Source organism: Natrix helvetica, assembly GCF_964273705.1.
Source record: "Natrix helvetica genome assembly, chromosome: 1".
NCBI classification, from domain to species: domain Eukaryota; kingdom Metazoa; phylum Chordata; class Lepidosauria; order Squamata; family Natricidae; genus Natrix; species Natrix helvetica.
This window is the reverse complement of record NC_138548.1, coordinates 196,761,035-196,775,373: the sequence shown is the minus strand read 5'-3', so window position 1 is coordinate 196,775,373 and position 14,339 is coordinate 196,761,035. Positions and strand designations below refer to the sequence as shown.

Here is a 14,339-nt window from a genome sequence, read left to right as displayed (position 1 = left end):
TGTGATGCTGCTGTGCTGGACTGTTTCAAGTCATTGGCTCACAGGTGTGTGGAAAACCCACACACTGCTGCTTTGTGTCACACATTGTGAGTTGGCAAGGAAACAATTGCAAGCAAAGAGAGCAAAGAAACGGGAAAGCATGCTGGACTACAAGTACTGCCCCTTTTTGAGTTCTCCTGGCCATCCATGATGCTCTCTACCTCACCCACCTACCCACTCCAATCAGTGATTACACTTCATGGTACTTAGGAGCGGGGGGGGGGCTGGAGTGGTGGAATGCTTATTGCTAATATATTTATAGGATTTGCAAGGTTTTTAAAAAGAATTCGCTGACTAAGGAAGGAGGAGGAGCTTCCGGAGGGAAATGGAGGTCTGCCTCTGAGCTCCGCTTGATTGCGGGGGCTCTCTGATGGGCAGGGATGCTGCTGACCCTCGTTTCCAGCTCAAGGGTTGGGAATTTGTTGGTGACCATGCTGGCTTTCGCCCTGGATCCAGGCTGGCCCGCTAGGACGGCCTGACAGCTGGGCAGAAGGAGGAGAGCATGCCGGCTGGTGCCGGTGACTGGCGTTTTCGAGCTGGTGTTTTCGAGTGGAGCGGAACGGAGCCGCGAAGGCCCTGAGCGGAGGAGGACGGAGGATGGCGGTGGCCTGAGCGGAAGAACGATAGCGGTGATGGTGGCGACCCAAGAGACCCGAACGGCCCAAGCAGCGACCCAGGAGACGCCGAGCGCCAAATTTCCGGTCGCTGTGAGCCCAGACCAGCGGGAGGGCTGCGGGAAGGAGAGTGAGGCCCGAGGCACCGGAGGGCGTTGGAAGATCGGCAGGAAGACCGCAGGGAGGCCGAAGCGGCCCTGCGGGCCTGGAACAACGGCTGTGGGTTGCCGAATAGGTGGAGGACTACTTGCAACGAAGGCAGGCCATGGGGACGGAGGCGTTGGAGCACTGGAGGCCTACGCTGAAGGTTTGACTCTGTACCCCTGCCGTGCTTATTACAACTCGCCCCCCCCCCCACTCATTTACTTTGGGCTAACTGCCCCTTACCGTCCACTACGAACTACCTCCCAGTCTCATCTATACACCAGCTGGCTAGCTCACCATTCCATCATTTCCACCTAGGATGTGTACTATTACCATCTGTCTATCCCCTTTAGCTGGGACTATTCCATCCTTTCCACCTAGGATGTGTACTATTACCATCTGTCTATCCCCTTTAGTGGGGAATTTTGGCTTGCTAACTTACATCAACACCGACAGCACCCAGTTCACGAGCTTTGGCCCTGTTGTAATTATACGAACATGTTATATTCGAGGTCAGACCTACTGCTGCTGCGAGAGTCCCCGCTCTCGCAGGTATGGCCTCCAGCCCTTTCAAGGGCCCACCTTGAGGACGGGTTTATTAACCCAGAGAGGTGGAGGAAGCGCAAACTAAGGGGCTTTTTAATCAATCGTTTTTTAATAGTTTTAAGGGGTTCCAGGGCTGGGGGGGTGGATCAGGTCAGGAGTAATGGTAGAGCCAGGCGAATAGGTGTGGTCGAGATAGGAGGGTGCGGAGTGGGGGGGGAGAGGGAAGATAGCATTCCAAGACAGGGCTCCTTGATACCAACGGTCGTGGGGAGGGGTAGGTGCGAGGACAGATTAAGAACTCGTAGTCGGTTGGGAGACCGTGGTTATTGGTCATACCCGACCCGGTCGCTTGTACCAACCCCCGCATGCTAGGTGGTCAGGATCTACAGACCCAGGGCCTGAGGCTGTTGTTATGCAATGCGAGGTCCGTTGTCAACAAGGCCCCTCTCATCAATGATTTGATCTTGGAGGGGGAGCCGGACCTCGCGGGAATAACAGAGACCTGGTTGGGCCACGAGGGAGGTCTACCCCTCGTGGCAATGTGCCCTCCAGGTTATCGAGCATTCCACCAGCCACGGGCCCAGGGAAGGGGTGGTGGGGTAGCGGTGATTATCCGGGAAGACTTAGAGCCGAGAGAGTTCACTGTGCCGCAGACATCCAGGTGTGAGTCCCTTGTCGTGAGGTGGGGCCCAGGGAGACAGTTGGGCCTGCTGATAGTATACCTGGCTCCTCGCTATACATCAGCGGCCCTGCCTGAACTCCTCGAGCTGATCGCATCGGTGGCGGTTGAGACCCCCAAACTTTTAGTGATGGGGGACTTCAACCTGCCGTCGATGGGAGAAGCATCCGAGGTGGTTCGGGAGTTCATGGCTTCCATGACAGCCATGGACCTGACTCAATTAATTCAGGGCCCCACGCACGAAGGAGGCCACACGCTGGACCTTGTTTTTGTCTCTGGCCAGTGGATGAGTGATCTGGGAATAGGGGATCTAGCTATTACTCCCCTGTCATGGTCAGATCACTCACTTCTCCGACTTGACTTCCCTGGTGCTACCCCCTGCTGCGGGGAGGCGGAACCGGAAGGCATTAGATGGTTCCGCCCCAGGCGCCTGATGGAACCGGATAAGTTCCAGACGGAGCTTGGGCCACCTCCTGTAGACCTGACCCGCCCCCGGATAGAGGACCTGGTAGCCGCATGGAATAGTGTGACTGCCGGTGCCCTAGACCGGGTGGCACCTTTGCGGCCTCTCATGCGGCAACGAACCCCCCTGGCCCCTTGGTTTACCGAGGAGCTAAGGGTGATGAAACGCCACAAGAGACGCCTAGAGAGTTGTTGGAGATCCTCCCGCCCCGAATTTGATCGAGCACAGGTACGAACCTACTTAAGGACATACCTTGTGGCATTAAGAGCGGCCAAACGTTGACATTGTGCCGCTCTTATTGCGTCCGCAGATAACCGCCCTTCCACCCTGTTCCGGGTGACCCGCTCCCTTCTGTCACAGAGGCCGCGGGAAGCCCCTCTACAGGGCAGGGCAGAGGAATTTGGGAAATATCTGCAGGATAAAATCGCTCAAATCCGGAGGGAATGGGTCCCTTTCAGTGGTCTAGGGGAGACGCCCGAGGCGAGTCTTGAGAGACCACTCTGGGAGGAGTTTGACTCGGTTGCCATTGAGGATTTGGACGGGTTACGTGGGCGTCTGCAACCCACCACATGTTTATTGGACCCGTGTCCCTCCTGGCTTGTACTGGCATCCTGGGAGGTTACACGCGACTGGCTCCTGGGACTAGTGAATGCTTCGTTGGGCGAGGGGTCTCTGCCGGCCGCCTTGAAAGAGGCGGTTGTGAGACCCTTACTCAAGAAGCCTTCCCTGGATCCAACGGAGCTAGCCAATTATCGTCCTGTCTCCAACCTTCCCTTTTTAGCGAAGGTTGTAGAGAGTGTGGTGGCCCAACAGTTCCCACGTCACCTGGAGGAAAATGATTATCTAGACCCGCGCCAGTCCGGCTTCCGACCCGGGCACAGCACGGAGACGGCCTTGGTCGCGTTGGTTGATGATCTCTGGAGGGCCAGAGATAGGGGTTGCTCCTCTATCCTGGTCCTATTAGATCTCTCAGCAGCTTTTGATACCATCGACCATGGTATCCTATTGCAGCGGCTGGAGGGGTTGGGGGTTAGGGGCACCGTTTTACGGTGGTTCGGCTCCTACCTCTCCGGCCGGACGCAACGTGTGTTGGCAGGGGAGCAGAGATCGACCCTGAGCCCCCTCACTTGTGGGGTGCCACAGGGGTTGGTCCTCTCGCCCCTCCTGTTCAACACATATATGAAGCCACTGGGCGAGATCATCCGTGGTTTTGGGGTGGGATATCATCTGTACGCTGATGATACTCAGCTGTACATTTCCACCCCGAACCACCCCAACGAGGCCGTCGAAATGATGTCCCGGTGTCTGGAAGCCGTACGGGTCTGGATGGATGACAACAGACTCAAACTCAACCCCTCCAAGACAGAGTGGCTGTGGCTTCCGGCACCCCGGTTCAACCAGTTGCTTCCATCTCTGGCCATCGGGGGCGAGCAACTGGCCCCCATGGAGCGGGCGCGCAATTTGGGCGTCCTCCTGGATGCCCGGTTGTCCATGGATGACCATGTAACAGCCGTGGCAAGGGGGGCGTTCCACCAGGTGCGCCTGGTGCGCCAATTGCGCCCCCTATTGGACCAGGATGCCTTACGTACAGTCACCCATGCGCTGGTGACGTCTCGCTTAGACTACTGCAATGCTCTCTACATGGGGCTTCCCTTGAGATGCACTCGAAGACTACAGTTGGTCCAGAATGCGGCCGCGCGGGTGATTATGGGGAGTACTAGATACTCCCATGTAACACCTCTCCTGCGCGAGCTGCATTGGCTTCCTGTGGTCTATCGGGTGCGTTTCAAGGTTTTGATCACCATCTTCAAAGCGCTCCATGGCACAGGACCTAGCTACCTGCGGGATCGCATCCTGCCCCATACATCCCTACGACCAATTCGCTCGCACAGAGAGGGACTTCTCCGGGTGCCGTCCACTAAACAGTGTCAGAGGGCGACACCCAGGAGTAGGGCCTTCTCTGTGATGGGCCCAGCCCTGTGGAATGACCTCCCCCTCGACATTAGGATTACCTCCGATCTCCGCTCCTTCCGTACAAAACTCAAGACCCACCTTTTTCAATTATCCGGCCTGGCTCAACCATAGTTCCATCTATTCCTCCTGACAGTCTTTTTAAATTCGTAATTTTTAAACTGGGGCATTTTATTGGCTAATAATTTTATTATTATTATTTTATGTATTTAATGATTGTTACCTCCTTCCTGTATGTGTATGTGTATGTGTTTATGTATATTTATCTGCTTTTTATTGTACGCCGCCCCGAGTCCCTTGTGGAGAGGGAGCGGCTAACAAATCGAATAAATTCAATTCAATTCAATTAATTGTAAATAAGAACTTGAATATTTCCTCCCCCCCCCCATTGCTTGGGTAGATGGTCTTATCCATGTAAGTAAAGGTTCCCCTTGCACATATGTGCTAATCGTTCCTGACTCTAGGGGGCAGTGCTCATCTCTGTTTCAAAGCCAAAGAGCCAGTGCTGTCCGAAGACATCTCCGTTGTCATGTGGCCGGCATGACTAAATGCCGAAGGCACACAGAACGCCGTTACCTTCCCACCGAAGGTGGTCCCTATTTTTCTACTTGCATTTTTACATGCTTTTGAACTGCCAGGTTGGCAGAAGCTGGGACAAGTAATGGGAGCTCACTCCGTTATTCGGCACTAGGGATTTGAACCGCCGAACTGCCGACCTTTCTGATCAACAAGCTCAGCTGTGACTAATGTGTGGAGCTGAGTAGCCAAGTGAAAAAGAAGCCAGTCTTAATTTCAGCAGGTGCAAAATTCATTCTCTTCTCTGTGATTCACAGTACAGGGCCCCACCCATTTTGGTTTTCCAGTGTAGTGTAGCTAGTCCTGTTTTAACCTGGCCAGGTCTTCTGCCCTGGATATCCCATCTTCTGTCTGTGTAGCCAATCCCGACTTTCTGACCCATTTGTTTCTGTTTTTTTCCAGGTCTCAAGCAAGTGCCTAAGGAAATCTCACCAGACACCACATTACTAGATCTGCAAAACAACCATATTACGGAGCTGCGCAAAGATGACTTTAAAGGGCTCTTTCGCCTCTATGTATGTACTGCCAAAGACCCCTCCCCACTTCTGATGGCTATAAGCAGGACAGGAGAACCTAGCTGTGTCCACTCCACAGTAGCTTCCCTCAGGTGTAGAACTAAAATCTATTCGTTCTGCCAGGACCGGATCCTGGAACACTCAACTTCTGAACATGAATGGCCTTCAATATTTCCAACCTCCACTCCTCTCAAACATCTGGGATTAAAACACAGGAACTCTGGGATTATGCTTCCTGGAAATCCTGAGCCACTGGCTGTATTCTTTATCATGATATTCTGCTAAAAGATTTCTGGAAGTCTCATTCCAGTCCTTAAATTGTATTTTTAAGTGCAAGCAATTGCATCTACCTTAATTATAATATTTCTTCTTTCTTTATATGTTACCTTTTGCAAGCGGATTTGGGAAGTGTGCAGATATCTTATTTGTACCAATAGGAGTCTGGTATCTAATTTCTCTGCAAGACTTCCTTACAAATTTCTCTAGCTGCAAGAATTAGTTGCCAGGATAATAATGATGGATTCTACCTTCTTGCATCTATGTCAGCATGTGCTTAAATGCTGCTCACATGCCATCTCTTTCTATGACTCTACCCACAGGCCTTGGTATTGGTGAACAATAAGATCTCCAAGATCCATCCAAAAGCTTTTAGTCCTCTGATTAAGCTGCAGAAACTCTACATCTCCAAGAACAACTTGGTGGAGATTCCACCTAACCTGCCCAACTCCTTGGTGGAACTCCGGATCCATGAGAACAAAATTAAGAAGATCCCAAAGGCTGTGTTCAATGGGCTACACAACATGAATTGCATTGGTGAGGCATCAAACCATTTCCCACTTTTCTTTCCCCAAGTCATGCTTTGCATTTGCTCCTTTTCTTTAGAAACATGAGACACAGACCCCCGGTGAATGGTTCTTTAAAATGCAGAAAACTGCACCCAATATTGTGTGGCATGTTGGTTAGTTCTTAAAATAAATATGGTTAATATCAAACAAGACTAGACCAAAAGGCCACTGCAGCTCTGTGTTCCCAATGTTACCCAATATTTTGGAAATGCAAATATGCACTAACAATTTATTCAGTAATTAGTAAGTCACCCTATATTTTGAGTTTATTTGCCTTCCTGGCATACATTTTCATAACCATCTTCCCCTGCATAAATACATAGCATGGAGAGAGGGAGGGAGGGAGGGAGGGAGGGAGGGAGGGAGAGAGATTGTTCATGTGAACATATGAACAAATTTTAAAAAATTAAGAACAGAGGGCTCAAAAAATTCTTTTTTTATCTTTCCAAAGAATTGCAAATTTGCAAGCCAGCAATTTGGGAGGAATAAATTAATTTTTGGGTTCAGATGAAGTTTGAGAGTGTTCGTTTCTGGTTTATTTAGTTACTTAGGAACAAAGCACGAGTGGTAATCTGCATATACTTTTCTTCTTCACTGTGTTCATTAAGTATGCTTAAGAATTGATTAAAGCACAATCCACCAAAAGTTGCGTATTTCCATTAGAAAGTCAAATATATTCACAAAATTATTCTACTGGCTCCTGGATCAGCTTTGGAAAACTTCTAAAAAAATTTAGAGTCTCTTAAGCTGTGGAGTTCTCTCACCTCCCACAATTTGACTCATTCAAAATATGATGCCATAATCAACAATATCCATTATCTCTTTCAAAATTCCAGCAAAATTTGTAGGGCTTTTCCCTGAGACTGTGTTTATTTGATATCTGCTCACCCTTAAGTTGGCAGAAAACTGCACCACCAGTAAATTTATGTTCCCATTTCCGTTGCTAATCCCTATCTTGCATTATTGCATCAACTCAAAATCTGCTCCAAAGGATATTGCCCTAAATACACATCTGCAGTTTGTGATTGATCAAGGGATTGATCAAACCCTTCAGCACTCTTGTCAACAGGCAGGGAAAACATCTGTCAGTCTCAGCACAGCAGCAGGAACAAGATGGGTGTGACATCAGGGGTCTTTTAGTCATCGCTAGGCTACCTTGTATACCTCTTCTTCCACATCCCTTTCAGGTGTAAACTCAAGCTGAATTACAAGTTAAAAAAAAACACAAATAAGAAACACAAAGGGAAGTGAGTCACTTTTAGCATTTCCTGTGAGAGTGGGCCATCATTGCAGCCTTGCATGAATCCAGCAAGGCTACAACAATAGAGACAGTTCTTAGAACAATACCAGATGAACGGGCTACCCTTGTAATGAAATTTGCTGAACTCCCCACACCAAGGGTGTCAAACTCAAGGCCCATAGAGCCGCCCTGGAAACAGCAAAGGAATGGACCACGGTGCCTCTACCAGCAAAAACAGAGCTTGATTTTGCTGGCAGAGGGCTGCAGGAGGACGTTGTGGCCAAAAATGGGGTGGGGGTGGGTGGGCTCCTTTTTCGCTGGCAGAGGGCTAGCAAAACAAAAGCAAAGCAAAGCAAAACAAAACAAAACAAAAAGAGAAATGTTTCCAGTTTTGCATTTGAGCATCCAAGAAGGGACGGGAAAGGAGAAAGGGAAAGAGGAAAGACAAAGAAAAAGAAGGGAAGATGGGAAGAGAGAAAGGAAGGAAAAATAAGAAAAGAGGGGAAGGTAGAAGAAAGAAGAATGAAGAGGGAAGGAAAAAGAAAAGGAGGGAAGGAGGGAAGGAAGGAGATTATAATGAGAGGGAGGGAGGGTCTGAAGGAAACCCTGCCTTAGCCCTTGGCCACCACAGGTGCCCCCGACACAAGTGACGTTGAACTGGCCATGCTCCCAAGGTCAAAATACAACCCTGATTCAGCCCTCAATGAAATCGACTTTGACACCCCTGACCTACACAGTCATAGTCTCTACACTCTCCACAAGCATCAGACTCCAGGGCCCAAAATCAGGCAAAGCTAGCTAGACATCTGAAATAGCACAACTAGCTTAGCACCTTTATATACGGGGATGAAGACACCTTAAACAGTTGACTGCCCCCTGTAGAGACAGGAAATAGACACCAATTCTTATCAATCCCAATGATTTAATTCCAGCATTTCTCCCTTTCTCATTGTGTCTATGGAGATGCTCAGTCCTCCAGGCCATGGTTGTCCCAATGATGCTTTTCAAAAGGCAATTGGATTTTCTTGGTTGTTGTTGTTTTTTTGCTTGAAAACACTTTGCCTCTTATCCAAGAAGCTTCTTCAGAACTATTTCGAAATATTTTGCTTTATGCTTCTCAGTTTTCGAAGCTAACTGTTGGCACTTGATATAATTGACATTTCTGTCCTGGGAAACTCTTGTTCCCCATGTAACTCCCACATCACATTTGCTTCCGAAAGTAATATGGTCTCCCCGATACATCAGGATCAACCATAGCTACCAAGAAGGACGTGTCCATGTAGTTTTCTTTGCGGTGATAAGTAAAATAACTCTGTCCTGTCTGTAGCCAAATGGTGGCAGAAAAAGGAGACTGGAAACTTGAAAAGAGGGGAAAAACCATCATGAATTTGAAGTACCCAAATGGCACTTCTGTGCTCATTCTCACTACTACTACTGACCTGACTTTGACTCCAGTGTTAGAGGTGGGGAAATGCAGTGGATGATATACAACTTAAAACTGTAGTTGGACAGAATCAGAATAACAGGGTAACACTACATTAAAATTAATTCCGCTAAGGACAATTTAAGACTGCCCTGTCTCACTCATGGGCCAGGGTAGAAAATGATGGTAATATCATCAGGGGGGGATGGCATTTATCAAAAAAACCAATTGTATCATCGTTAAATGCATCTGAGGACCCTGCCTTTATTACAACTGCAAGACCACTTGCAGAAAAAATGCCCAAATTGCTCCACCAATAAATTTGTTTAAAACTGCAAATGATTCAGATTGATTCGAAGCATAGAATCAAATATACATATCTTATTCTGTTAACATCACCATTGCATTTAGAGAACATTTAATTGCTTTTTCCATAAGCTTTGAGAGTGGAACTGCGTGTTTCAGGCAAGCAAGTACAATTTGCTTTTTCCAAGAGGAAAAAAAAATGGGTTCAAGAAAGGGTAATTTGGAGCTGAGTTGGAAGAGGGTGGGAGGAGATGGGCCTTACTAATCCATCATCAAATGGAAACAGATTGTACTTTTGGCTCCTAAAGATTGATCATGATGTGCAATATCTCTCTCACCATGTTTGTAACCCTTTGCATTCATTCTTCCTTTACATGATATGCCACAAGTTGCGGAAGAGGGCTTGGTTGATTTTATTCATCTGTTTATTTAGCGTATGGCAAATACATGGACTTATAGTAGTTAAGATGTTAATAGCCAGTCCACCCAGCTGTTCAAGGACAGGGTGGTCTATGTTGAAAAAAATAAGACATTAGGCTGGTGTAAGCTTTTGATGGACATTCGGACACAATGTGATGGATATTTTGTCAAGGAGCATCATAGTCACACCGAGGGATGGAGACAAGACCCCACTTAAACAATGAGTTCTGGAAAAAACCATGTTGGCTACAGATCATGTTCAGAGTTAACCAATGCTGGCGAGGAAGGTAAAAACTTGGCACCTTTTGTGTAGAGTTGTCTACGTATCTGCCTGTACCTGGGTGTTCAGCAGCTTATTTGGTTTTCCACAGTGTGTTGATGTCAAAGGTTTTAGACAGCTCTTGAGCGAGGGCCAGAGGGGGCTTCCTGGATTTAATTGGCTTCCTGCCAATTGATAGATGAGGAAGATCAGCATGCACAGGAAGAAGTGGGTTTCTCATAATTTTGTTCTATTCCTTCTGCCGTGTATATAGAGAACCAGGAGTTCTACACAGATGCCAATGGCTCGGTAAATCTAGATCTGATAAAGCCGAACACCGTTGTTCTAATATGAAACTTACTGCTTTTTGCAGAGATGGGTGGGAACCCTCTGGAGAACAGTGGATTTGAACCGGGAGCCTTTGACGGCGTAAAATTGAACTACCTGAGGATCTCAGAAGCAAAGCTCACTGGTGTACCCAAAGGTGATATCTTCTCCTCTCTTCTCCATATCTACCTCTTAATAAAATTCAGGGCTACGGCTTCTCTCAGCTTTTAATCCTAGAAGCAGTGCAGATGTCAGGGTTCCAAGTAATGGATCCAACGAAATCAAAGCTCTGAGGCCTGGAGTTTCCTCAAAGTAAAATTTTATCAGGAATGCCATCTTGGCAACAGCTGGTGAAAAGCGACTCTGAAGGACCCGAGGTTTTCCCCACCCAAAGTTCATGTCCCCCCAGGTCACACATCCATCATATGGCCCAATCAGGTCACAGTCTTCCGCCGGCTGTCTTTGCCTTCCAAACACCTGGTGGGGATCTCCTTGGCTCCCACAGGAAAGAATGTGATTTTATCTACATCCCCCCCCCTCCCCAGCTAACTCCTTCTCCCCCTTCACGTTCCCTCGGCTGCAACCAGCCTTGCTGTGGCAGCCCTCAAGATGTCCAAAATGATCTCAGGGTTGACAGCGGAACTATTTTGCTTTTTCAAAGAATACTGAGAGGAACCAGCTGAATTCAGGAACGCAACACTGACTTAGGAGGGAGACCTTTTTTTAAAATAAAAAAAAGACACAGAGTTCTTTATTTTCCCCTAGAACTCTGGTCTCTTCCCCCCAAAATCCATCTTTCCTTTTCCTGCAAGGGTTCTTTCTTGAGTTCCCTAATTTCAGATCATGCGGGATGGGAAGTATTTAATGTTAGACAATGAAGGCAAAATTCCGTGCAATTTCCAGAAATCACACACAACTCGACTATGAGGTATTGATTAGCCATCACAAGTAGTGGAGGTGACACATTGAATGGCATGGTAGCAATGTGCTGGTGAAGCTTTAGGGATAGTTCCATCTCCTTCCAGACTCTGTTTCTTTCCTTTGGGATCCGAACCTTTTCGTAAATACTAAACAGAAATGGAATTCTTCTCCTCTAAAGGAAAAATACTGCTTTTCTGTAGACCAGCCCAAATATTGTGGCTTCAGAACATTTCAGAATGCATTATAGGTAGTCCTCGACTTACGACGACAATCGAGCCCAAACTTTCTGTTGCTAAGTGAGACATTTGTTAAGCAAATTTTACGACCTTTCTTGCCACAGTTGTTAAGCGAATCAGTGCATCTTCCCCATTGATTTTGCTTGTCAAAAGGTCGCAAAAGGAGATCACATGACCCTGGGACACAGCAATGGTCATAAATATGAACTAGTTGCCAAGCGTCTGAATATTGATCACATGATCACGGGGATGCTGGAAAGGTTGTAACTGTGAAAATGGTCATAAGTCACTTTTTTCAGTGCCATTGTAACTTTGAACGGTCACTAAATGAATTGTTGTAAGTCGAGGACTACTTGTATTGCCACGTCCCATTTTATTTCATTTGCAGCATCAATCTCAGTTCAAAACATTCGTGGCAGGGTTCATTCAATAAAACAAGCTTCTTTGATTAATGATGATTCAATGCTATACATGAACTCGGGCCCTTGAGTTAAGCCAGGGAACTATAAAAGTCAGCTAACCATTAGTGCATTGTGTTTTTCTCTTTTTATTGTTGCTTTACCTGTTTCGAAGCACTGTAGATTGCTGTGGATTTTCGAAAAGCTAATATTATCCTATTCTTCTCTTCCAACCAGACCTTCCTGAAACCTTAACTGAGCTACATCTGGACCACAATAAGATCCAAGCAATTGAATTAGAGGATCTGATCCGCTACTCCAAAATCTACAGGTAGTGTGAATAGGAAAGTCATTCTTGAAGAGCTTGCCATGATTGGGCAGATGAAATTTGGGGCAAAAGTAGGAAAGTCACTCATTTCCAGATGTTACAGAGCAACTTCTCTCACCATTGGCTACGCTACCTGCAGCTTTTATGAGTCGCAACATCTGGAGAACAACCAATTAGGGTATGACTGACATACAAAGCAGTTGGTTTCAGGCTTCGCAACATAAAGATCAGAAATGAAAATAAGCTTGAGTATTTTTTTAAAGAAAGGAAATGATCCTGCCTCAAGTGTGTCCAGAGCTCCTCATTATGTACTCTAAGCAAGGAAGCCAAAGCAGCTCCCTGCTTCAAAGTTAGTTGTACAGAAGAAGGAAAAAAAGAGGGAGTGGGAGGCAAATCTGTTTAATCAAGTTGGCAAAAATGTGTTGAGAAAATATATGTTCAGAGTGAACCAGGGGTGGGTTCCTGCCAGTTCTAACCTCTTCTATAGAAGAGGTTCCACAAATCTACAGTGCCGTTTAGAACCGGTTCCAGTTCCCTTCCCCCGCCCGTCCGCACATCATCAAGATGAAGAGCAAGAGGAGGAATTCTGGGAGTTGAAGTCCACAAGTCTTAAAGCTATCAGGTTTGAACACCCCTGGGTTTTTTTTTTTCTAAAGGGTTAGAGGTGCAAGGATCTTGTAACTTGACAGCTTTAAGACTTGCACACTTCAATGCCAGAGTTCCTGAGCCAACGTGACTGGAGGAGGAATTCTGGCAGTTGAAGTCCACAAGTCTTAAAGCTGCCAATTTTGAAAACCCCTGGGGTTTTTTTCCCTAAAGGGTTAGGGGTGCAAGGGTCTTGTAACTTGACAGCTTTAAGACTTGCGTGTTTCAAATGCCAGAGTTTCTGAGCCAACATTTTGGTTGCTAAGCAAGAGCGTTGTTAAGTGAATTTCACCACATTTTACAAGTTGGCCACTCCCACCCGGTAACATGGCCGGCAAGCCACTCCCACCCGGTCACATAGCTGGCAAGCCACTCCCACCCGGTCACATGGATGACAAGCCACTCCCACCCAGTCACATGGCTGGCAAGCCACTCCCGCCTGGTCACATGGCTGGCAAGCCACTCCCACAAAGCAGGACACACCTACAGAAGAGGTTCTAAAAAGTTTTGAAACCCACCACTGGAGTGAACATATACTAAGGATTTTTTTTAATGGAAGGAATGTGTCTCTTTTACTGGTCATCCTCATGAAACTTTTGATACAGCTTTTAGTTTCCCTAGAGATGCAATTCTTAGTATGATGTAGCAAAAATATTTTGACTCTGGCCTTGAATCTTTTTCTGCATTTCCTTTTCCTCTGACCTTGTAATTCCAAGGTCTTTGCAGGGAATCACTTCATGTTGACCACAAAAGTTGTAATGCCATATATGGAGTTAGAAGGGCCAAAGGAGGAGGTCCGTTTTACTACCAGTTCGCAACCCACCTGCGACGCATGTGCATGCTCGCTTTGCTCGTGTGTGCGCGCTGTTCAATGGAAATTGTTTTGCGTGCTTGTGCAGAACAATTTACAGTGAAATGCGCTCGCGCAGTCACTAAAATCTAACATGGCAGTGACATCAGTGGCGGCAAGGGAACTGGTTCGGGGCATGTCAGGTCTGGATTGCTGCCGGTTCTGCAACCCAGGTGTGAATTTCACTACTGGTTTGGCCGAACCAGGCCGAACCCGAAGCAACCCACCTTTGGTCCATTGAGTTTTGATCTTTGTGCATATATAAGCAAAGTTGTTCCATCTCTTCCATAACTTGGTAACTGACAGAGTGGTTCTACCTTGGAGGTTTCTGCCTAGAAGACCCCCTTCTATACTGAGGGCAATCTGCCCAGGTGCCAAGTATGGGGTTAGTCAACTTCCATCCTAACTAAAGCCTTCTACAAATTGTAGCTAAAACTGAGGATTTTAGATCTTCAAGATCTTCAAGAAACATGCGCTTAAAGAACAGTAACTGCAAAGAGAAAACAAATGTATTCAAAACACAAAAATAAGAGCATTTCACCAGCCGGTGCCCCAAAAATACAAACAACCATTCACTCCCTTGTTCCTGATTTG

The 14,339-nt window shown here is 47.1% G+C and overlaps 1 protein-coding gene across 1 annotated transcript in view; it reads left to right on the top strand.

The window, feature by feature from the left end:
* BGN (biglycan) overlaps positions 1-14,339 on the top strand; it is a 74,791-nt gene that overhangs the window by 47,833 nt on the left and 12,619 nt on the right. Inside the window, exons 3-6 of the mRNA XM_081953116.1 lie at positions 5,435-5,547; positions 6,147-6,360; positions 10,414-10,524; positions 12,160-12,253. Coding sequence (XP_081809242.1) covers positions 5,435-5,547; positions 6,147-6,360; positions 10,414-10,524; positions 12,160-12,253 — 532 coding nt within the window. The remainder of the gene's footprint in view (positions 1-5,434; positions 5,548-6,146; positions 6,361-10,413; positions 10,525-12,159; positions 12,254-14,339) is intronic.